The sequence below is a fragment of the Lemur catta genome, chromosome 17 (assembly GCF_020740605.2).
Source record: "Lemur catta isolate mLemCat1 chromosome 17, mLemCat1.pri, whole genome shotgun sequence".
NCBI lineage: Eukaryota > Metazoa > Chordata > Mammalia > Primates > Lemuridae > Lemur > Lemur catta.
In genome coordinates, this window is record NC_059144.1 from 20,237,989 (window position 1) to 20,260,537 (window position 22,549).

General features: G+C 39.2%; 1 protein-coding gene across 3 annotated transcripts in view; it reads right to left on the reverse strand.

The window, feature by feature from the left end:
• Nucleotides 1-22,336, reverse strand: part of RALGAPB (Ral GTPase activating protein non-catalytic subunit beta) — a 99,022-nt gene extending 76,686 nt beyond the window's left edge. The window contains exons 1-4 of one of the 3 annotated variants that reach the window (XM_045528587.1): nucleotides 22,064-22,336; nucleotides 8,339-8,554; nucleotides 4,904-5,106; nucleotides 740-903 (exon numbers count right to left, since the gene is read on the reverse strand). In XM_045528587.1, the coding sequence (XP_045384543.1) occupies nucleotides 740-903; nucleotides 4,904-5,106; nucleotides 8,339-8,524 (553 nt within the window). In that variant the 5' untranslated portion in view covers nucleotides 8,525-8,554; nucleotides 22,064-22,336. Of the gene's footprint in view, nucleotides 1-739; nucleotides 904-4,903; nucleotides 5,107-8,338; nucleotides 8,555-22,063 lie in introns of those variants that run through there. The other 2 variants (XM_045528588.1, XM_045528589.1) reach the window with 2 other exon arrangements.
• Nucleotides 22,337-22,549: the final 213 nt, after the last annotated feature.

The following is a 22,549-nucleotide window of genomic DNA, read 5'->3' on the forward strand; positions in this document are numbered from 1 at the left end:
CAGGGTAGTCCTATTATGGAGTCCCTTCCCACACTAAAATTCTGTGATTTCTTTTAGATATTTCCCTGGACACTGCATCTGTTTGAGAGTACAGGCACACCTCAGTAAAGAATGTCAGCAGAGAGAGTACGCAGATGAAGAAGCAACAGGGGAACTTGGAACTAGATGATCAACTTACAGTTTGTGTACACTGTGCTATAACATACAAAGGAGGCCTTCTGAAATATACTCTAACTCGTATAAAACTGGAGGCTTTTTAATGACTAGCTAATAAACGGTATACTGGCATACTTCCCAATAGACCACTTAAAAACTTTAGAGGCTTCATTTGCTAAGTGAAATACCTTCTCTGTCACTCAAGTTTTCAGAGTCTACTTTGATAACTACTGGTAATGAGGTACATTATCTATAGGCTCTAATTGAATTAGTTAGTTGTTTCTTATACAGGCTCTATCCTAATATACTAAATAAGCTATAGTTCCTATCATTATCAAACATGCATAATTCACTGAGTCCCTCCCTACCTTAGCAAAATCATCACTAAAGGTAAAATAAATTCATTAGTGCTAAAGTCATATTGTGCTTTTGAGGGTTTCCATCCTAAGAATTATTAACCTTGATTTGTAAACTGTCATGCCAAAAATTTAAATCCCCAATGACTCTACCACTCATTGAGTTTAAAGCTGAACTGTATTTGGAGCTCAGGAAAAAAATTAGGAAAAAAAAAAAATAAACAAACCTTGAACAGTTGGCGGGGCCAGAAGTATGTCATTAATCTGCAGAAGAAACAACAGTAAGACTTCCCAGGTTTCTCGGGCCATGATAGATGACTCACGGGCCAGTTTCTGAATGGCTCTCAGGACCTGTAAGCATAGTCGGATCTGACTGGAACCCTGTTCCTGTCTGAAGAAGACAGACAGATATCACTGACAAGCCTGGAGGAGAGACAGCAATAGCTTAAGAATAGGTAACTTATGGATGCAGCAAGCAGTGGTCCAATGAAGCTCCTTAACAGTACAGCAGAGAGGGCTAAGCACATCCTCTTCAGTTTAGACCTACTTCTTCCCTGTTGTATAGTTTGGCACCCTGGAACTTAACCTACCACTCCTCTGAGAATATGGAAAGCTTCTGGGAGAAAGGAGAGAATACTAGAATGTAAACTTCCCTTCTGGATTTTTCTGTGTCTAAGATGTGCCTAACATATAACAGCAGGCATCCAATAGATGTCTGCTGAATGAAGGGGTAAATACCCATGGCTACCCCAGCTGCTCACACTGAACCTGAAGGGCCTTTGCATTCTTTTGAAGTTTTGTTAAACATACATTCATAAGAATTCTGCATGTGATTTCACAATGCTCACAGTCTCTCCAAAGCGCATATCTGTTAGAGAAAAGCCTATGGGCCCAATGGAATAGCCTAACAGGTCCCCAAAATTGATGAGGTAGGTAGGCATTGCCTCAGAAATGAGCACCTGCTACTGCTGCTCTAATAAAAAAGAAAACTTAACCAAAAATGTGGGCTCCAAAGGTCCCAAGATACCCTGGAACAAAAGTTTTAAAACTTTCTTTAGTCTGCAGGACCATTTTTCTTGGAAATCTCATAAAGAAGGGCAATCTGTAAAAGAGATCAAAGCATTGTGGCTAGGACTAAAGAGGAAGATAGAGGTCCAAGCCCCAGCCCTTACTCTTAGTTTCCAAAATGAACCACTAAGAATTTTGAGAATATAAACCTACTGTATTAGCAAATGGTGAGATGGCCTCCAGATCTCTTTTGTGAAACCTAAGGCAAGTATCTAATGTTTCTGAAATAAATCTTTAAGCCAAGTTTCTAGACGTTGTGATTGTCACAATCTAAAAAAGATTTCAGAAACTTGTCTAAATCACTGTAGGGAGTCTTAGAGCCTCCTCAAGAAATTCCAGAAAATGAAGAGATTGCCCCTAGAACCCTCACCCCAACCTTAGAATAGAGATTCTCAGATTCTGGGCCATGACCCAGAAAACTGGACACTTACCCTGGAGTTGCAAGTAAATGACACCTCTAAGTTTTCCCTAAAGAAGTTAGACCTAAAGCAAAATGATGAGACAATTGCCTGGGAAAAGCCAAGCACCCCCAAGAGCAGGGAGATGTCCCACATTCAGTTAAAGGTGAATCCATGTAAAGCCATAAACTCAAGTTTGTATCTGTTGCTCTGATTTACTTGAAGGAAAATATGAAGTTATATAGTAGCCCCAAACTTCAACTAGCCATAAGAGGAAGCCCAGAATAAGAAATAAAAATATCACTAGCGGCCCTGAGAGTGACACTCTTCCAAGCTAGCAATAACACTGCATGCCTCCCAAATGGTAACCTAGGCCTACCCACAATTTCCAGGTACTTGCCCACTGGCAGGAAAGGAAATACCTGCTCCTCGGGTACTGAGGCTCCTCCTCACTCAGAAGGCCTAAATTCAGGAGCAGGGTCCAAGTTTCTAAAGCTAAGAGAAATAAGGTAACCTTTACATAAAAATAAACAAAAGGTCTAAACACCAGAGATTTTCCTTTCCCCCCAAAATTTTCAAGAGTAACTTGTGATCTTTAGAAAAGCTGCTTTAAAATAGGGACTGGTGAACTATGGCCAACGGGTCAAATCTAGCCTGTAAATAGAGTTTACAAACCTGACCTGCCATCTTTGTATGTAAACTTTTATTGGAACACAGTCGTGTTCATTCATTTGTGTACTGTCTACGGCTGCTTTCATGCCATACCAGCAGAGTTGAGTAACTGTGACACCATATGGCCCCCAAAGCCTAAGATACTCACTAACTGGCTCTTTACATAAAAAGTTTGCTAACCACTGCTTTAGAACAATGTTTTTTAAAGTACTGTATATTGAAGCAATTAGACCTTAATCAATTTTAAAAAATGGTTCATTCTTCACTCAATTATGAAAAAAATCAAATTGATGGGCAAAAGAAAAAGGTTACATGTATTCTGCCTTAACCTCTAGCAAAATGGCAGTTCCCTCTATTTTGAGTGTCAGTTCTTAAAAAATCAACTACTTAAGTAAACTTAGTTGACAATTTCATGATCTGAATCAAACAAATGAAATTTCAAATAATTGGAGATGAGATCGTAACACCAATACTTAGCACTGAAAATATTCAGCTAATCTTCCTAAGACATCACTGGCCAGGAAGAAAACTCTAATACTCAGTTCTACACCCTCTTGGAATTTACTAACTCTTATGCACACAAATTTTGGAGAAAACAAGATAATTACCAAATAGTAAAACAATTTTATAAGGTAATCATGTTTTACAAAAGAGAAAAGTAAAAGCAAGAGCCTAATTAATTCAAAGGCCATTAGTTTTTTTTTGTCAATACAAATTAACTGAGCACTGAGAGCTGGTAAGGGTACGATGGGGAAAGAGACACAATGACAATACAACTCATGAGACTGTCCTAAGCACAAAGAAAAAAAACAGTAAATTAATTTCCTAAGTGGGATGACAAGACAGCATTAAAGCTATCAGACCATTTTAGAAGAACCTGCTTACCTATAAACAATATGCTAATACTGACAACCATTTCCTATTATTTCCATTTGAAATCAATAAATACAAGCAACAAGCACTTAATTCACATCTAAGATAATACCAGTACTGCACCAGGTACTATGGAAGCCCAAAACATAGACAGCCCAGTTCCTGCCCTCAAGTTGGTTAGATGGGGAAACGAAACGTATACATTTTAAAAGATAAGCAATAACACAGTGAGAGATACAAGAGTGATACAGGAGATACCATACAGGTTCAGAGAAGGTGTGATCACTGTTGGCCTGGGCGTCAGGTTAGACTTGTCCTTGCAAGGCAGAATTTAAGATGAACCAATAAGAGTGAGCTGTGGACAGCTAAGATATGGAGAAAAGGAGGAGGAAGACAAAAGGACAGATGATGATGGCAAAGATCTTCAAGGACTCCTAGGGGAATGTTTAATTTATGAGTCTGACTAAAGAGCAGGGCTCATGCAGAATTAGCAGCATCTAGTCTGGTTAGGGGCAAGATTACAGCAGGCATTTCATGCAAGGTAAGTTGTCTGCACCTAAACCAGCAACCAGAGTTCTTAATGGAGATTTCTCTTTTTTCATTCAGATTTTCCAAAGTAATCTTCCTTCTATATTTAGAAAGTAAAATTTACAGACCTGGTTTTCAAAGTCCCTCACCATCTAACGGACCAAAAGCTCTAACCAGAACTTTTCCAAAAGGAGACAAGTCCCATTGCCCCTTCACAGACATAAAACATGGCTGAAAACAGATCCTCACAAACAGGTAGGAAACTAATTTTCTTCTCCATTCTTTTCTGTATTCCCCAAAATCTTTACAAGAATATATAATTGTTTTACAATCAGAAAATAAAATTAAAATTAAGCACAACTAAGACAGATAATCTTACATTATGATATTTAAGGCCTTTGCCTCAGAAGATGGAAAAAATCAGTAACAATAGTTAAGAGTAATCCTTTGGCTTACTACAAATTTAATAACAATTTCAAGTATCTTCATTCTCTTATAGGAAAGATTCATTTTAAGGTAGAAGATTTTGTTGCCTTTTGCTTAAGTGGACACAAGAATTATGAGAGGCAAAAGTATATTTTTTTGAGAAGGAAAGGACGTCACAGAATTTTAGTATCTAACAGCTATAAGATTGTAGAAGCCAAAAGCCTTTAAAATGAACACATACCTGTTAAAAACCCCTAGTATACAATTATATGAGACCATCTCTCCTATTATTCATATTAATACACTCTTTAATTGAATGAGTAAAGTCACTGTTAAGACTAACAATGAAATTAGCTCCTATAAAACAGTAACATTTATGAATATTTTACTATAATCCTAATAATGGGCCAGATAGGTATAGCTTACCTTGGTACAAAAAGATTTTGCAGGTGTTTTAGTATACTTTGAACATATATATTAGGTTCTTTAATAACTGGCAATGGAATAGAATCTTTCGGCAACACTAAAGCCATAATCCAATCTGTATATACATCAACACAGTATTTTACAGTCTCTCCATCCAACGGAAGAGTCAGTCCATAGCAAATTACTTCCATAGTCCATTTTACCTAAACAAAATAAAATATCCATATACAATTATTATACATTCCTATCTGTATCTCAGTAGACTGATTTAAAATGTTAACCATTTATTGTCAAAAACCTCTAAACTGACAGTATATTTATCTCAATATACATATCAGATTTAATGTACTTTCCACATAGCAACCATACTCATATAACATTTCCCAAGCAAAACATTTAAGAAGAAAATAAATTAGTTATTTTTAAATATCAAGCCTATGTTGGCTTTTACCCTTCAGGTATTATTATCAGTATTATTTGCTCTGTGAACTAAAAAGTAAAGGTCATTTCAATTTTCCATAGAGATTAGAGGTGCAAAAATAGAAAATTTCAGATTTTTTTCTCCATTTAATTTGTATATGGGTAAGTATGTCATTTAGGAAATCATGTACGTAAGTTCAGCCACATTCCACCTCCAGGTTATGCAACATGAATAAACAACAGGAAGGAAGATAAACTGTTTAACTCTTATTTTACATTTGTTTTCCCTGCCAAAGAAAATACTACTTAAAATGAAGAACAAACACAGATGAGAAGGGGCTGAAGCTGGATAAGATCTTAACAAGGCATTTAGCTGTGCTAAAGGAGTTCCAGCCTCCTGGCCCAGATGAATCACATCCCAGGGGCTGAGAGAACTTGCCTAAGAGACTGCTGAAGCTCTGCCTGCAGTCCTAAAGAATAAAAGAAAGGGGAAATACCCCAATTTGCAAAAGAGGATGAAACTAAATTCCAGACGCTGTGGCCTGGAAAGTTTACATGAATTCCAGACAAAACTTTGAGACAAATTACTAAGCAGATGATCAGTGAACACCTATAAAACAGAAGCATAATCATTCAGAACTGGCCTGCTGGAAAAGATCAAGTTATGCTGGACGAGCTTCATTTCTTTATTAACAGGGTTACTATTAAGAGCTGACAACTGTGTGTATAATTCTTGCAGTTTACAAAGCCCTGTCATAAATACCATCTAACTATCACAATAAGCCTGTGTGAGAGGGTAAATTATACTTACTTTATACATAAGAAAACTGAAGTTTAGCAAGATTATGGAATTTGGCCCAAGTAACTGTTTTACACAAGGTGGAGCTGAAAACTTGAACCCTGGTCTTCCAGCTAGAAATGTGAAGCTATTCTCACCATGCCATTAATAGATTTCTCTGGCAAAGGGGTATCTAGGCTTTAGCAAGAAATCTGGACAAATCTAGGATATCCTTGTGGACAAGATAGAGACATATGGTCCAGAGGAAGGTAGAATGGCTAGATTTATAAATGGTTGAAACACGGCATGATAGAATAACAGTGGATTAATGTACCAAGATCAATTTGGAAAAAGAAGCTGGTGGCAATGCCAAAGGCTCTGCCAAGGTTTTTCTTTTGTTTTGTTTTCTTTTTTTTTTTTTTTTTTGTGAGATAAGATCACACTCTGTTGCCTGGGCTAGAGTGCAGTGGCATCATCATAGCTCACTGCAATTTCAAATTCCTGGGTTCAAGCAATCCTCCTGCCTTAGCCTCTCGAGTAGCTGGGACTATAGGGAGGTGTCACCATGCTCAGGGAATTTTTTTTTTTTTTTAAGTATTTTGTTGAGAAAGGGGTCTCAATATATTGCTCAGGCTGGTCTTGAACTCCTGCCCTCAAGCGATCCTCCTGCCTTGGCCCCCCAAAGTGCTAGGATTATAGACAATGAGCCACCATGCCTGGCCAAGATTTTAACTTAGGGGAAAAAAAGAAAAGAAAAATAGAGTTTATGATGATCATCTGTAAATATCACAAAACTAAAAAGGATGACCAACTTGCTGGACAGAAATTCAGGATTCAAAAAGACTTCAATAGCTTAAAAGCAAAGTTGAATTTAACAAGATAAATACATGTATTAAATTTTTTAAGCTCAAAAACAATTATAAAGGCTAAGTGTAGGAAATACATGGTTTAACAGTAATAAATGTTAAAGAAGTCTATAACAGCACAGTAAAGCTGTGACAAATTTGGAGGAGGGCAACTGGATTTAGCCACATAAGAGAAGGGATATTAAAAGAGGTCACAGGTCCCTAATTATCAGATGAAAGACAAAGGAGAAGATATCTTTGGTGATATCTTCACACAATAGTTTAACTTTATAATTCTAGAGGACACCAAATTCAAGCATTATTCTCTCATATCCTCTTGAGGGTGGGAAAGGAGAGTAAACAAGTGCTGCCCCAGAGCACCTCTACCTACCCACATGCCATCTCTTCCCAGGCACTCCAAGAGGAGAGCACCAGGGCCAGTGCCGGTCCTCAAGGGTAAGTCTAGGGTTCTCTAAAGAGAAAAATGCTCCTCAGACTGAGGGCCTTTGCCCTTCAGTGACCCATGGCCCAGGGAGGATAACTGCCTCTAAAGCTGCAAGCTTTAGTCTTATATCTAAGTCTAATCTCACCTTCATGAGAAATGAAAAAGTAAACAGGAAAAAAAAAAGGGTCTAAGAAATAGAGCACAGGTTTTGGTAAACATGAAGCCTGAAGGCTGTATGAGCTTCCTCAACACAGAGGATAAAGTTCTAATCCTGCATCTTAGCCAAAACTCATACTAGAAAGCTCCTGTGTCACTCCATTCTCAGGGCCCCTTCATGACTTCCCACTGGCAACTTAACTTCAGCTCAGTCCCCTGAACCCAGAAACAAAGGACCAGCTCTAGAGCTGGTCCAAGAGCCCCTATCTTTAGGGCTCACAGCCAGAAGGGCTTAGCTGCTCTGCAGCACTCTTAAACCTGGAAGCCAGGCAGGGGTAGGCAGGGACGCGGACAGGAGAGAGCTCAAGCTCACAAATATATGTAGGCTGAAAACTTGACATAAGGTAGGCCTTCAGTCAGGAGCCATCTCCAGGTAGGAATGAGGCCTTCCAAACACACCTCTAATGGAAATCAGAAGACTGAGCCTAGAGCTTAGGGGAAAAGGCCTGACACTCAAGTCTCTGTCTTAAGTGTAAACTCTACAGAACTCTACAGTTCTCCTCTTAGCTCAAGAGGAGAACTGGGCATGGCTGGTAAGAAGTCCCAACAGTAAAATGGTACAACCCATTCCTATAACCCCCACAAACTCTGAGTCCCAGCCCTCAACCCAAATAGGATCAAAATTGAGAAGTTGCACTACATGGGCAGAAATCCATTAAAAAGTCAACGTTAAAAAAATTCTTAACAAATGCATATTTTCACACAATAGAATGAAATGAAGAAACACTTACTTCTTTGTCAGTTTTTAACAAACTCTCACTGCCAGCCACTGAAGGGGTACCTAACGTCTGCCCGAGAGGCCGGACCACAGCATTCGCCACCTCGCGTCCAACACTCTCTGGATAGCTGTGCAGCACACTGGTATGGCCCTGATCATTCTGAATCACCAAATGTAGTGACCTCCACTCAGAGTACATCGTGCCGCTAAAGTACTATCCAAATGGCACCTGAAAAGACAAAACAGAAGTGCATGTCAAATTATAGTACCACAAATTAATAAAAATAAATACAACATAGATTTACTCTACCTGGTAAGATAAAGAAGACTACAAACATAATTGGCTCTAGAAGACAGCAAAAAACATTTATTTTGGGAATGTTCCAAAACCTTATGGTGAGATTAGGTAGGAAGACAGACTCTGAGAAGCAGCTCTCTGACCACCTCCCCAAAAGAGCTCTCAGAAACTCTGGAGCAGAGCTGGGAAGATGGCCATTGTGCAAGGGAATAAAATGATCAGATGTGGGACATTCACAGTGTAAGGGAACCCTCCCCATTCAATGGTTCCAGGAAAGAAAAACATGGGAGAGCAGAGTGCCCTAAGTAGGAAGGGGAGACAAAGGAGAGTCTACCCTAAGACCCAGACTTTTCAGTCAACTGCTTCCAAGTACCTACTATGTGCTAGAAACATATCTCTGCAATTTCCCAGCAATGTCTTCAAATTAGACTTTAAAAATTCTTTGAGAATATTTCATTCCTGCAGCAGTGGTGCTCAAACTTCCACTAATAGAACACTTAGAAGTCACAGTGTTCTTTAGAAAACATATTAAGAGCTGCCACTTATTAAGCATTTATTAGATGCCAGTCATATAATCACTAAAACAATCCTATGAATATTCAGTGTTATCCTCATTTCACAGATGAAAAAACCAAGGCATACAGGGGTCTGCTTCTTACCTGAAGCTTCAGAGCTGTAACAGGGTAGAACTGGGTTTTGAACCCACATCTGTTGGGCTCCAGGGCCTAGCTATGCTCTTAGCCATGGCACATACTACCTATCTTTATCCTAGACACTCTCTATAGCATGTACTGCCTCTTCCTAAGCTGTACACTCTCCAAGAAATGATATCTAAGTCTACCACACAAATGAGGAATTTTAGCTGCAGAAAACATATCTGCATGAATGCAATGTAAATATTACAACCATAAATGCCATACTCATAAAAAGAATCAAGGATGATTAGCCATTTCAATTCATTTCTATTAAGTTTCATTTTCCACTTGCTCTGAAATCTGCTTGCCCAGCCAGCAGTTTAAGCAAAATACATGGGTACAATTAATTTATCCCTTAAGCTACTTTTTTTTCAAACTGGGAAGAAAATTTTAATTTTATCCTGGAAAACCTCATTCCAGCTCACCAAACATCAGTTTTCAAGAGCACATGACATTTGAGGATCATGGACTTACAGAGTAAAGATAAAACTCCTTAGCATGAGAGTAAAAGCTACTCACAGTCTGGTCTCAAACTACCTTTCTTTCTTCTTTCCATATACAGGAATCCACCACTTTCCCTCCCCCTTCTGTTTCTCCTCTCCCATCCTGTTCAATCTATTCAGCTTCTTTTGCCATCTGAGGAACTCTGGGTCCAGAAGCCTTTCAGTGACTCCATGGGGATCTTGTGATCGCCTCGTCCTCTGCACCATTCCCTGAAAATGGGAAGGCAGGAGATAGGGACCAGCATCTTAAAAGATACTTACAATTCAAAGGAAGGATAGATGCATCTGACTACTAAAATTGCCTCAGTTTCCTCATGGATATTCTTTAAGGATTCCCCCAAAGATATCTTGGTGCCCTGTCCCTGGAAATAAGCACTCTCAAAAATGGAAGGGGAAAAAGGGAAAGCTCTGATAGGGAGCCATCACCATCACAAGACAACTTATTCCCACACCACACATTTTTTTCCTTGTCTTTATTAACATATATACACGTATAAATACATATATGTAATACATGCATACACAAGTATACATACCGTAAACATATACACACTACATAATCTCATATAACTGCACAAGAATATCATACTACAGGGATTTTTGTTTTGTTTTAGTGTAGTTTTTCACCCTTTTCATTTTTCATTTAGCTTCATTCGCTGATCAAATAATGCTTTCCCTGGGTAGATAATCCATGTTAACAATTTAAAATTTCCTCCTGTATTTTGCTCCACCCTAACTCAATCATATTAAAATAAGTTTTATGTATGCAGAGCCAGGGTTGTATACTTTATCTTGTTTTTTTCATTCAATAGTACTTCATGACTATCCCTCCAACTAATAATAAATTCTTTTTAATGGCTGTGTAATATTCCATGACACGTGTATGGCATAATTTACTCAACTAGTCTCTTCATGATGCGCATTTACTTCATTCCCCATTTCTTTGTCACCAGGAAATAATGATGCAATAAACATGCCTGTTCATATATCCTGAAGCAGTAGCCTTTTTATTTCTATAAAATAAGTTCCTAAGAGTGAAACTCTGGATCAAAGGACATAATGAATTTTTAATGTTACTAGGGCTTACCAGATAGTACCCTCAAAAAAGCTGTAATAATTCTCATTTACATTAGGAACAGATGAGAGCCCTTCCCACCTCTCATCACCCCCACTCCCCCCAGAAATCAGCATTATTTATTTACGCTAATTTGACAGATATGAAATGAAATTTCATTGTACTATTCAAATATTTACTTTCATTTGATAACTTCTGGATTTGAGTCTAGCTTAGAACGTTTCTCCCTCCCATGCCCTCTATCAGTGTTTTTCAAACTGTGGTTCATAAAATAAATATAATGGGTAATCCTTCTGTTTTTAATTATATGGAATAGGATATATAAGAGCATCACATACACTAAAGGTAAGGAATGTTCTGTGAAACTTGTTTCACTTGAAATATATGCATATGTTCTGGGTCACAATGAAAAATACATTTCTTACTATAGGTCTTAGTCCAAAAGTTTGAACACATAACCCTACTGTGAATATGTAGCCTCCTAGATTTTCCTGTAAGATAATTATTTAATTCTTCATATTTAAGTTTTATATTCATCTTAAATTTTCCTCTGTAAGTGGTATAGGAAAGGTCCCATTTTATTTTCTTCTAGATGTATGGTCAATTATGCCAGCATCACCTCTTAAAAATACATCCTTTTCCTACTGAACTGAAATACCAATTCTGTCACATACTAAATTCTCATTTATTCTGGAATCTATTTATGAATCTGTTCTGCTCAACTGTTTGTCTATTCCTATGCCAATGCCATAATGATTTAATTTCAGTGGCTTTATAGAATGTTTTAATATCTGGAAAGGAAGTTCCCTCCACCCCCACTATTCTTTCCGAAACTTTGTTGGCTATTCCAGGCATTTATTCTTCTATATATAAGTTGTTATTTTATCCAATTCAAAAAAATCAATAATAAAACCTTGCTAGAATTTCAAGGGGAACTGTTTATACCACCTTCCCAGTCTCGTCTTCTACAGACACTTTCCCATAACATTCCCAACCCATGCCCACAAAGAACTACTGATGATTGCTGAAACCCAACATGTTCTTTCATACCCTGTGTTACTGCCCGTGCTACTCCCATTGACTGAACTGCCGTTCCCTGCCTTGACCCACTTTATGAAGTACTCATCCTTCAAAGCCCAGCTCCAATGTCCTCTCCTTGGTAAAACTTTTCTTGACTTCTCAAACCAGCTCCTCCCAGCTGACTCCGTATTACAGGCTGTTAAAGCTTCACATTAGATTATTCATTAGCCGGTATCTTTAGCACAAGAGTGTCATCCTTTTTTGAATGGGAACCTCAGCTCCTGAATCTCTGAGTAGTAGCACACAGTAGATATTGAATAAATGTCTGAGAATGTCAAGGTTTACCAATGGGAAAAAAGAAAATGTCAAAGGTGTTCTCCCTATTCCACTAAAGTATGTCCAAAATTTTATATGTCACGTACAAATAAAAATCGAAAAATGTTCATTTAAGTTAATTGTTAGTAAAAATTAAAGTCGGATGGTTTCCAAATGTTAAAGGAATATTAATATTTAGTGTCTATTCCAGACAGCACATTATTGGAGGTGGAAAAAAAAGTTTTAAGGCAAAAAAGGGACAAATTACCTCTCAAATTCTCTTGTACACTTAATTATGTATGGGGATCTAGTTGAAAATGCAAATGCCCAAGTCCAATCCTGGACATCCTAGAAAGCTCAATTCTGTAGATCTGGGGTGGGGCTTGAGAATCTGCATTTTAAGAAACAGCAACCACCCTTCTCAATTCTGAGGTAAAGAGCATCATTCTTTCAAAAACACTAAGAAAAACCAATTAAAGCAGGTTAATGGCTCTTAAATCCTTTACAAGGCTGGACATAGTGGCTCATGCTTATACTCCTAGTACTTTGGGAGGCCAAGGCAGGATGATTGCTTAAGACCAGGAGTTTGAGACTAGCCTGAGCCACATAGCAAGACCCCTTCACTACAAAAAAATAGAAAAACTAGCCAAGTGTGGTGGCGTGTGCCTGTGGTCCCACCTACTCCAGAGGTTGAGGCAGGAGCAGTGCCTGAGCCTAGGAGTTTGAGGTTCTCGTGAGCTATGATGATGCCACTACACTCTAGGCTGGGTGACAGAGCAAAACCCTGTTTCAAAAAAAGCCTTCTTTTTAAAAGCTTTTTAAAGTTTTTCAATGCTAGAAATTTTCATTCTCTAAACATATTAATGTTTGAATGATTATATGTAAGAAAATGAAATAAATGCTTTCAAGAGGCATGTAAAGTGGAAAGGTATAGAAAGAATACAATAAAAAATTGAATTAAAATAATAAATTTTATGTAACAAAAATAGGAAAATGTAATAGAAAAAATGCTAAATTTTTTGGTTTTTTTCCCCTCTTGCTCGAAAAAATGCTAAATTTTAGCAAAATACAGATAGACAAAAAACATTAAGAAGTACACTATGATTACAGGCATATTAAGTATAACAATGAAGAGAAAATAAAACTTAGAAACAAACATGAAGAAATCAAAAAAACACAAAGTAAAGCAACTAAGGTGTCATTTTGCACCTATTAAGCTAGCAAAATAAGTGATAAAACTCAACTCAGATTAGGAGGTAAGGACACACTAGAGCAATGGTTTTCAACAGAACAAACCTGCCCGCTAGAGGCACTGTGGAAATATTAAGTGTGCTTTTGGTCAACACAATGATTGGGACGGGCTATTGGTATTTACTGGCAAAGTCAGGAAATCTAGACATCCGGCAATGCATGAGACACTCCTACACAATGAACAATTATGCTACATCTCACATGACTTTTGAACGTCTGCCAGAAAATCATTCTGTTCTCATTTGTCTAAGCCTAAAAATTTTAACTCCATTTTACATATAGATACAAAACACACTGTGCTATTTTAATACATTGAATTTTCTAGTGATGCAATTAATCTTGTAAATTGAGGCAAGACTGAACTTTATTATGTTTAGAACCTTACCATACCAAGAATTGTTCACCACTCGAGAAAAATCACATCACCAATGGCTATGCCACCTGTGGTATCTGAGTTGCAAATACCACACATTGCTGCCAGGAACACAATCACAGGGGACTATAGTGAGCTATGATAGGCCTTATTTCGCTCTTATTTCAAAATGTATAAAGGAAAATATGTCAAATTATTGTCTTACAGCTCAACTTATATACAGACAAAAGCACCTGGCTACTTCATTATGCCCTGTAGTATATCTGTGCCTAAGTATTTTTACTGAAATACTATTAATAATTTTATTAGAAGGATAGTAATCTATGTTTTTCATTTATTAGAGAGTATCACTGATTTTGTAAAAATTCTATGGATTGGTACATTATATATTATCTATTAATTTCAGGATAAAAAAGTAGTCATTACCAATTATTAAATCTGAGAAGACTGAAAACCCCCAGTGTAGAAACCAAACATAATAAGCAATAAAGTGGGTAGAGTGGGCATTTATGGCAAACTAGAGCATACAGGCTCTGTCTAAAGTAGCTGTTTAGAACTATGGGACCTGAAGGCTAAAAAATTAAAAATTAAAAAAAGAAAATAGCTCTATTTACAGCTACCACTCAGCCCTAGACAACTATCACCTTTACGGAATGCAGACCCAGAGTTGCCAGATAATCCAATTTTTTGAGGGACACAGAATATCTGGACATTTCTGTGAAGTCTCCCACTCTTTACATGCTAGCAACTAAATTCAAGTTTTAAAAAAAGCCACAATGTGGGCTGAAAAAGAACTTACCTATAGTTCAATCTATGCCTCTGATCAAAGATAAAAGCATACTCTGGTTGTGGTAACTGAATCAGCACAATCCTAGTGGGAAGAGGAGAGTGAGGCATATACTATGGACGAGCTGTTGCTGCCCTGGACGTCACCCCAACCCACCTATGCTGCAGGGGTTGGGCTTATAACACAACTATAGAGGTCCTATAACTTCATTTTGTTTCATTTTTGTTGCTGTTAGGGAAAAAAAAAGGATACAGGCAGAGTGTACTGACAGGTTTGGTATGGTGAGTTCCGTTGGACCCAATTTTGTCAGTGGTCAGCCTACTCAAGCACACAAATAAGAACCTCCTCTTGCTGTTGCAGCTCAGGCCGTCCAATAAAACAAAACTCAGAGATCTCAGAAAACATCACTACTTTCAGAAAACAGAACTGCTGCATAGCCCAGGCCCTCCTAGGTAAGGATGTCCACATCTGCACCAACCTCTCAGGATAGCACCACGGCAAAACTCTGCTGTGTCTTGATTACCTGGTCCACTTGCCATGGGGCTATTTGTAACTCTATCCTGTCAATAAGTTAGCATACTTATAAGGCACCTCAAGCTTATATACCATTTTTCTAACCATTTAACCAAGAGTAGCATGAACATTTGGCCAGTACACAGCATGAAGACAAAGACAAATGATGATCTACCACTTAATGAATAGTAAATATATTTTCTCTTATAATGTTTTAAAATATCTTTTCTCTAACTTACTTTATTTTATTTATTTATTTATTTATTTAAGAAAGAGTCTTGCTCTGTTGCCTGGGCTGGAGTGCTATGGCATTAGCTTACCTCACAGCAACCTCAAACTCCAGAGCTCAAACGATCCTCCTGCCTCAGCCTGCCGAGTAGCTGGGACTACAGGCATGTACCATCACACCTGGCTAATATTTTTCTATTTTTAGTTACCTGGCTAATTTCTTTCTATTTTTAGTAGAGACAGGGTCTCGCTCTTGCTGAGGCTGGTCTCAAACTCCTGACCTCAAGCCATCCTCCCACCTCGGCCTCCCAGAGTGCTAGGATTACAGGTGTGAGCCACCATGCCCGGACTTCTAACTTACTTTATTGTAAAAATACAGTATATAATATCAGTAAGGCTTCCAGTCAACAGTAAGCTATTAGTATTGAAGTTTGAAGTATTGAAGTTTGAAGGGAGTCAAAAGTTATGTGTGAATTTTTAACAGCACAGGGAGGCCAGTGCCCCTAACCCCCATGTTGTTCAATGGTCAACTGCAGTTTTAACTGAGTGGTAGAACTGTTGGTGCAATTTGATATAAGTTTTTATTAATAAATCTTCATGTCATAGAATTGGTAAGTATATGTCAGCATCCCGACTATCCATGTGAACATTCAGACACTGGCAGGGACCACCAAGTTAACTTATTCAATAAACAGTTATTAACCATCTACTTTGTACAATACAGTGTTAAGACCATGAAGGGGAATGATTAAGAGGACTTGGTTCCTGTTTTCAATTAGTTTATAGTTTAAGAAGGAAGATGAAAATTTATACATAAATAAGTATAAGTTAAAACATTAAACTCCTAATGTGGTGCTTTTTTTTTTTTTTTTTTGGAGAAACAGTCTTGCTCTAACGTCTGGAATGCAGTGGCATCATCATAGTTCAATGTAACCTCCAACTCCTGGCCTCAGCCTCCCAAGTAGCTGGGACTGCAGGCATGTGCCACCATGCCCAGCTAATTTTTCTATTTTTTATAGAGATAGAGTCTCACTCTTGGCTCAGGCTGGTCTCGAACTCCTGGTCTCAAGTGATTCTCCCACCTTAGTCTCTCAAAGTGCTAGGTTTACAGGCATGAGCCACCACACCTGGCCATTAAATGTGATTTTTAAAAAAGCTATATAGGCAGATACTGTAAAAGTTCGGAGGAAAAAGGCTACTTTTGATTTAAAGATAGGCTGAGCTGGAAAAAAAAAACAAGGTAAGATCAGGGAAGACTACAGATATGGGACATATTAACTGCACCTTGAAGGAAGGTTATGATTTTGACAGAGATAAGAAAAATCAGTAGATAAGAACGAGAGTTTAAAAAGAGAAGATAGAAAAGAAAATACGTAAGAGGAAGGACACTTGCTTCAGGTAGCATAAAAAGCACGAGAAACTAGAAATCCAGAGTGACAGGAAAGAAGGCTACATGTAGAAGGTGTCGAGGTTTCAAAAGTAAGCAGTTAGATCAATTTTGAAGGACTCTGAATGCTAGGATTGGATATTTGTCATTAATTCTGTAAAAACTGGCCAGGCATGGTGGCTCACACCTATAATCCCAACACTTTGAGAGGCTGAGGCAGGAGGATCACTTGAGTCCAAGAGTTTGAGGTTGCAGTGATCTACGATGACGCCATGGCATCCTAGCCTGGGCAACAAAGTGAGACTGTCTCAATCAATCAATCAATCATTCAGTAAAAACTGGAGACAGAGAACGAGAGAAAATTTAACTTTATCAAAGGAATGATACAATAGGAATGAAATTTCCATTAAAGTAATTTGATGGAAGTGTCTGAGATAGGCTGAAGGGACAAATAGAAGAGTAAACTCCAATGTGGCTAATATACTGGTAGGGGTGGGGGTTAGGCACTGTAGTGAGATATAAAGACATAAATGAAGTCAGAAGATTAAGGGCTTTGACTGCTATGCGAAGGATCCCATGAGTCTCCTCCCCAATAGGCTGTCTGCTATCAACCTGAGCTGCTAGCAGAGAAGTCTCCAACTTCAATACTCAGAAATAAATATGATAGGAGGAAGGGGAAGAAGATGACAGTGCTCCCCTGCAGATCCCTTAACATTCCTCCCAACTCTACATGTACCCATTTTCTAGGCATTCTCTCTGGAGGTTTCTATCATCAGGTAACTGGGTGCTGGGTAACAGCTTCTAGCTTGTAAGCACCATTACAGAGTAACATGCAAGTTTGGTCTAAATGACAAATTACCAAAATAATCAATACAGTGGTAGACACACTAAGACCACAGGCTGACACTAATTACATCAATTGATGCAACCATTTTTATTACATGCCTTCCAAGCACCAAGCACAGGGAATATAATAGTGAATAAACATCACCCCTATTCCCAAGGAAGTTCAAGTCTAACTACAGAGAAAAAATTTTTATAACTTTGTAAAGTATATCCAGGCATCAGTTATTTCATTAAACATTTATTAAACACCTGTTACATGTCAGGTTTGTCCTAGGATTTGGGAATGCAAATATGAACAGACACAATGGTTGCCCAAGAGAAAGTTTCATAGTGAGGAAGAGAAATTGGTGACACCATACTACAGTAGTATTCAATATGATAACTGACGAGATGAGTTATGAAGGCAGTACAATATGACAGAAAAACTACTTGAGCTCTTGCTTGGTAACAATGTACCTTTGTATAACTGATAATTCTCAAAGAGCTTTTACATGTTACTTCATTTTATTCCAACAACAAGCCTGGAAGGTTAAGTAAGCCAGTCACCACTGGCCACTAGGTAAGGAAACAAAGCAAGGCTACAACTTGCTCAGGGTCACATCAAGTATAATAATAGCAGAGCTAGAACAAGAAACTCCACCTCTTGCCTCCATGTGCATTGTTGCTTGCTTTTGTCCTGACTCCATACCTTACTATATGACCTTGAGTAGGTAAGTCACTTGGCATTTCTTTATCATAGTTTCCTCACCTGTAAAAGAAGGAGAATACCTCCAGTGCCTATCTAAAGTGACTTGGGAGAAGGATCAAATAAAGCAACATAAATCAATATACTTTGAGACATACAAAAGGAAGGTACACATGCCTGCTTCCCTTGGGAGAAAAAGGATACAGAGTGCTAAAACACTGAGCAGATAAACGAACTGTGCTGGATTTTAAGGCACATAGGTGCACTCAAGCTTATCCATATAACTTTATGACTAATAAAGGCAAAAGGACCATAGTTCATATATCTGTTGTAGTCCCACTGACCTCACAAGGCAAACATCAATCAAGGTGGTAAAAAAGGAATGTATTTACCTGTGCAACCAGATACTAACCATTAGGAATCCTATCAAACAATTCAACTATGGGAAAGACAGGATATGCCAGCACCTTTCCCCAAAGACAGAAACAGATGGTTTTTGCTAATCTATCCAAAGAAAATCTGAATATCCTGCCTTTACCTTGGTGTGAAAGTAACAAGCATTCTGTAGAAACCATACTTCAAGTACCCATATAACCATTCTTGTTTCACTTTTAGTACAATATTCAATAAATTACATGAGATATTCAACACTTTATTATAAAATACGCTTTGTGTTAGATGATTTCGCCCAACTGTAGGCTAATGTAAGTGTTCTGAGCATGTTTAAGGTAGGCTAGGCTAAGCCATTATGTTCAGTAGGATTAGGCGTATTAAATGCATTTTCAACTTATACTCTTTTCAATTTACGATGGGTTTATCAGTATGTAATCCTATCATTAAGTCAAGGAGCATCTGCACATCTAATTGAATATCTCAAACGTATTAGACCACTCTGTTCGCTTCCCCCATCCCATACACACACACACACACACAGACACGGACATGCACACACAAAACAATAATAAACAAGACATCCTCTCACATGGAGGGGACTGGTGTGAAAGGGGACGCTGTGTCCAGAGGAAGGAGGCCTGGAGGTGCTAGAAGCCAACTATGTAGGCTTGGGCAAGTTACGTACTTTCTTCATCTACAAAAAGTCAGAATGAAACTCCATGTACCTTACTTCTAAAACTTTAATCATCTTACACCAAAGAAAATCATGTATTCTGTCCAAAAAGCCTTTGCACATGTCAGGAAACATACCTGTTAACACTAATGGGTACCTCATACTAAATGGAACCCATTTCTAGGTCTCAGGCTGTCATGACTGTAGTCATTTTTAAGCACCTTCACCTTGAGGGTCAACTAGAGACTTAAGCCTCAGGCTTAAAGATTGAGTTTCTTCCATGTGCTGAGGCCAGAACTGGATACTCTGTCCATATCTGATCAGAGAAACAAGGGCAAGTTTCTTGAGTATCTGAATTTAACATGAATTGTCCAGTCAGTTTCTATATCAGTGGTAGCCTAAAAATTGAGCAAACAGTACAAAACTGAACCAAGGAAATATTTCTATAACAATCCTTACACTATAAAAAATATCATTGTATGAAATGTATATTTTTAATTCAATCTGCATACTTTGCCAAATTTAACTGCTATAAAAAACCCTTTATTGTCCAAAAACCTCTTCATAATGACCTTCACACACATAATCATTTTTATAAACCTTACGTTGTTTTAAGACCAGCCAAGAACAAACACAATAGGAATTACTGGGCTATCTTCCTTTAAAACTTGTAAATATGTGGGGCAATGGCAGTTCAGGCATTCTATAATAAATATATGTGCTAAGTTTATCAATTTCTCTGACATCATAATTTTACTCTTCATTAAGTACTTATGTCACCTTTCTTGGTAAACAGTATCAACTATTACCAATAGCAATTCCACCTACTTATATTTACTAAGTACCAACAAGGCAACAACATTTAGTGGATGACAACTAAACATTTTTTTCGGACAATGATGTGGGGAACACATGCAAAAAGTCTAAGGGTAATAAAAGGGCTTTTGCTACAGAATTGATTGTTAAAATCAGGCATTAAAAATTAACCAACATTGATTGCACATGATTAGACTTATATAATGTCTTACCATTAGTAAGAATTCAATGTGTCTATTCAACTGCTGGATGGATCAATTAATGAACCTAAATAGAATATTCCCAAGCAAAAAAAGAACAAAACTCTATAAGCTAAGAACTACCAAACATCTTTTACAAAAATGGAAATGGAGAAGAATCTGTTTGCAGTATGGTCTATCTGTATCATAAAAGGGACTCCAACATTCCACTCAGTAAAAACTTTGTGAGTCCTATGTCAAAGCACTGGAAGGAATACAGAGATGAAGAAAACATAGTCTCTGCCCTCAAGTTGCTCATAATCTAGGAGAAGGAATAGAATTACAACACAGAATAATAATAATATGATAAGTTCCATTATGACGGTACCAAAGAGTAGAAAGAAAAACCCAAAGTGGGTGGGGGTCAGGAACAGAAGCATCTTCAAGGAATGTTTGGAATTGGCAGCCAGAGACAGGAAGAAAAAGATACATGTATGTGTATGAGAGAGAGAAGTGTGTGAGTGCAGGTAGTGGCCAGAAAGTGTGGATAGAGGATGGCCTAGACAGAAGAACAGCATATGCAAAGAAGACCTGAGGTTAGACACACTACACCCATGAGTACTGTATATTTAGGAAAATTGTAAACCAACAGTTTTGCATGAGATGTATACATTTTAAAAAGCCCAGCTTATGCAGAATTCCTACACAGAAAGTTACTTCCCACCCCTACCAGCCTTTCACAAGGTGCAGTCAATGGGCCTAAAGGAAAGATCTCTGCCAGTGAAATTTGCATTTTTAACAAGCTCCTAGACAATTCTCCTGCACACTTAGGCTGGAGAAACAGAGATGTCTTTTGAGATGCAGAATTATCGTATTACATGCAGTTCTCAAACTCTGCTGCACATTGGAATCCCTTGGGCATTTTTTTAAAAAAAAAGATGTCTGGCTTTCACCCACAAGACATTCTAATTTAATTAGCTGGGGTGCTACACAGACTTTGGAAATCGTTGAAACCTCCCCAGGTGATTCTACCGGCCAGCGAAGTTGGAGAGCCACTGACCTAATTGTTAATAACTTGGACTCTGGAGTCAGGCTGCTTGAGTTCAAATTACCAGCTATGTGACCTTGGGCCAGTAAGTCACTCAGGGCCTCAGTCGCCGCATCAGTAAAATGGGGATAATAATCCAACCTCACGGAGTTGTTGTTAAGTTAGACGTGATGAACGTAATGGCCTGGCACAATGCCTTGCATATAATAAGCGCGTAAGGGGGGTTAGCTGTTTACGCTCATCATTAACTCTTCCTCATCTGAGTGTCACTGTGCAATCGGCAGCATTATCCCCACTGGGCGGCAGCAACTTGCCCAACCTTCCTGCTGGACCAAATTCTTTGCCGGAGTTGTCTCGCTCTGCTCCAGACCCGCCCCCTCCCCCAGGTTGCCAGGAAGGAGCTTCGCCCGGCCGGGCAGCTCCCAAGGGTTAGACCAGGTTTGCAGAGACTCGACAGAAGCCGCCGACTCCAGGGCCAAGCTCGCCCCGCCCCCGTGGGTTCCCGCAAAATTCGAGGATGCGCTTCCAAAAGCCGGGCCCCTGGAGCGCCCAGAGCCGAGAAACCAGCCTCAGCCGTCCCGGAACCGCCCGAAGGGGAGGAGAGAGAGGGAGAGGGGAGGGTCCGTCCGCGGCGGGGCCGGCCGCCTGGTTACCTGAGGCGACGGGCGGGGCCCGCATCGCTGGGGCGGGCGCCACCGCCGCCGCCGCCGGCCGCACTCGGCCTTCGGCCTCACGCGACGCGCGCCATAGGGCCGGGGCTTTCACCGTCCGGGCCGGCCGTCCTCAGGCGGTCGGTCTGTCCACCCGTCAGCGACTCTCCCAGGGCGCCGGGGGATGACGAAGGCCAGTCGGGCCGGCCGGCTGAGCTCTGCTCAAGCAACTTCCGACTGCCAGGGGCGGCGGCGTCAAATAACTCCCCAGCCAAGTGGGCCACTGCGCGTGCGCGATGGGGCTAATGAGAGACTTCCCGGAGCCGAACTGGTGGCGTCAAATAATTCCCGAGACACAGAGCCGGAAGCTGCGCGTGCGCAGCTATCCCAGTTCGCCGCGCGGGGCGCATTCCCTGTTTCCTTTCCGGACCAAGTGGATAGGGAGGAGTGAAGTGACGGAGGCGCCTACCTCATCGCAGTATGGGGGCG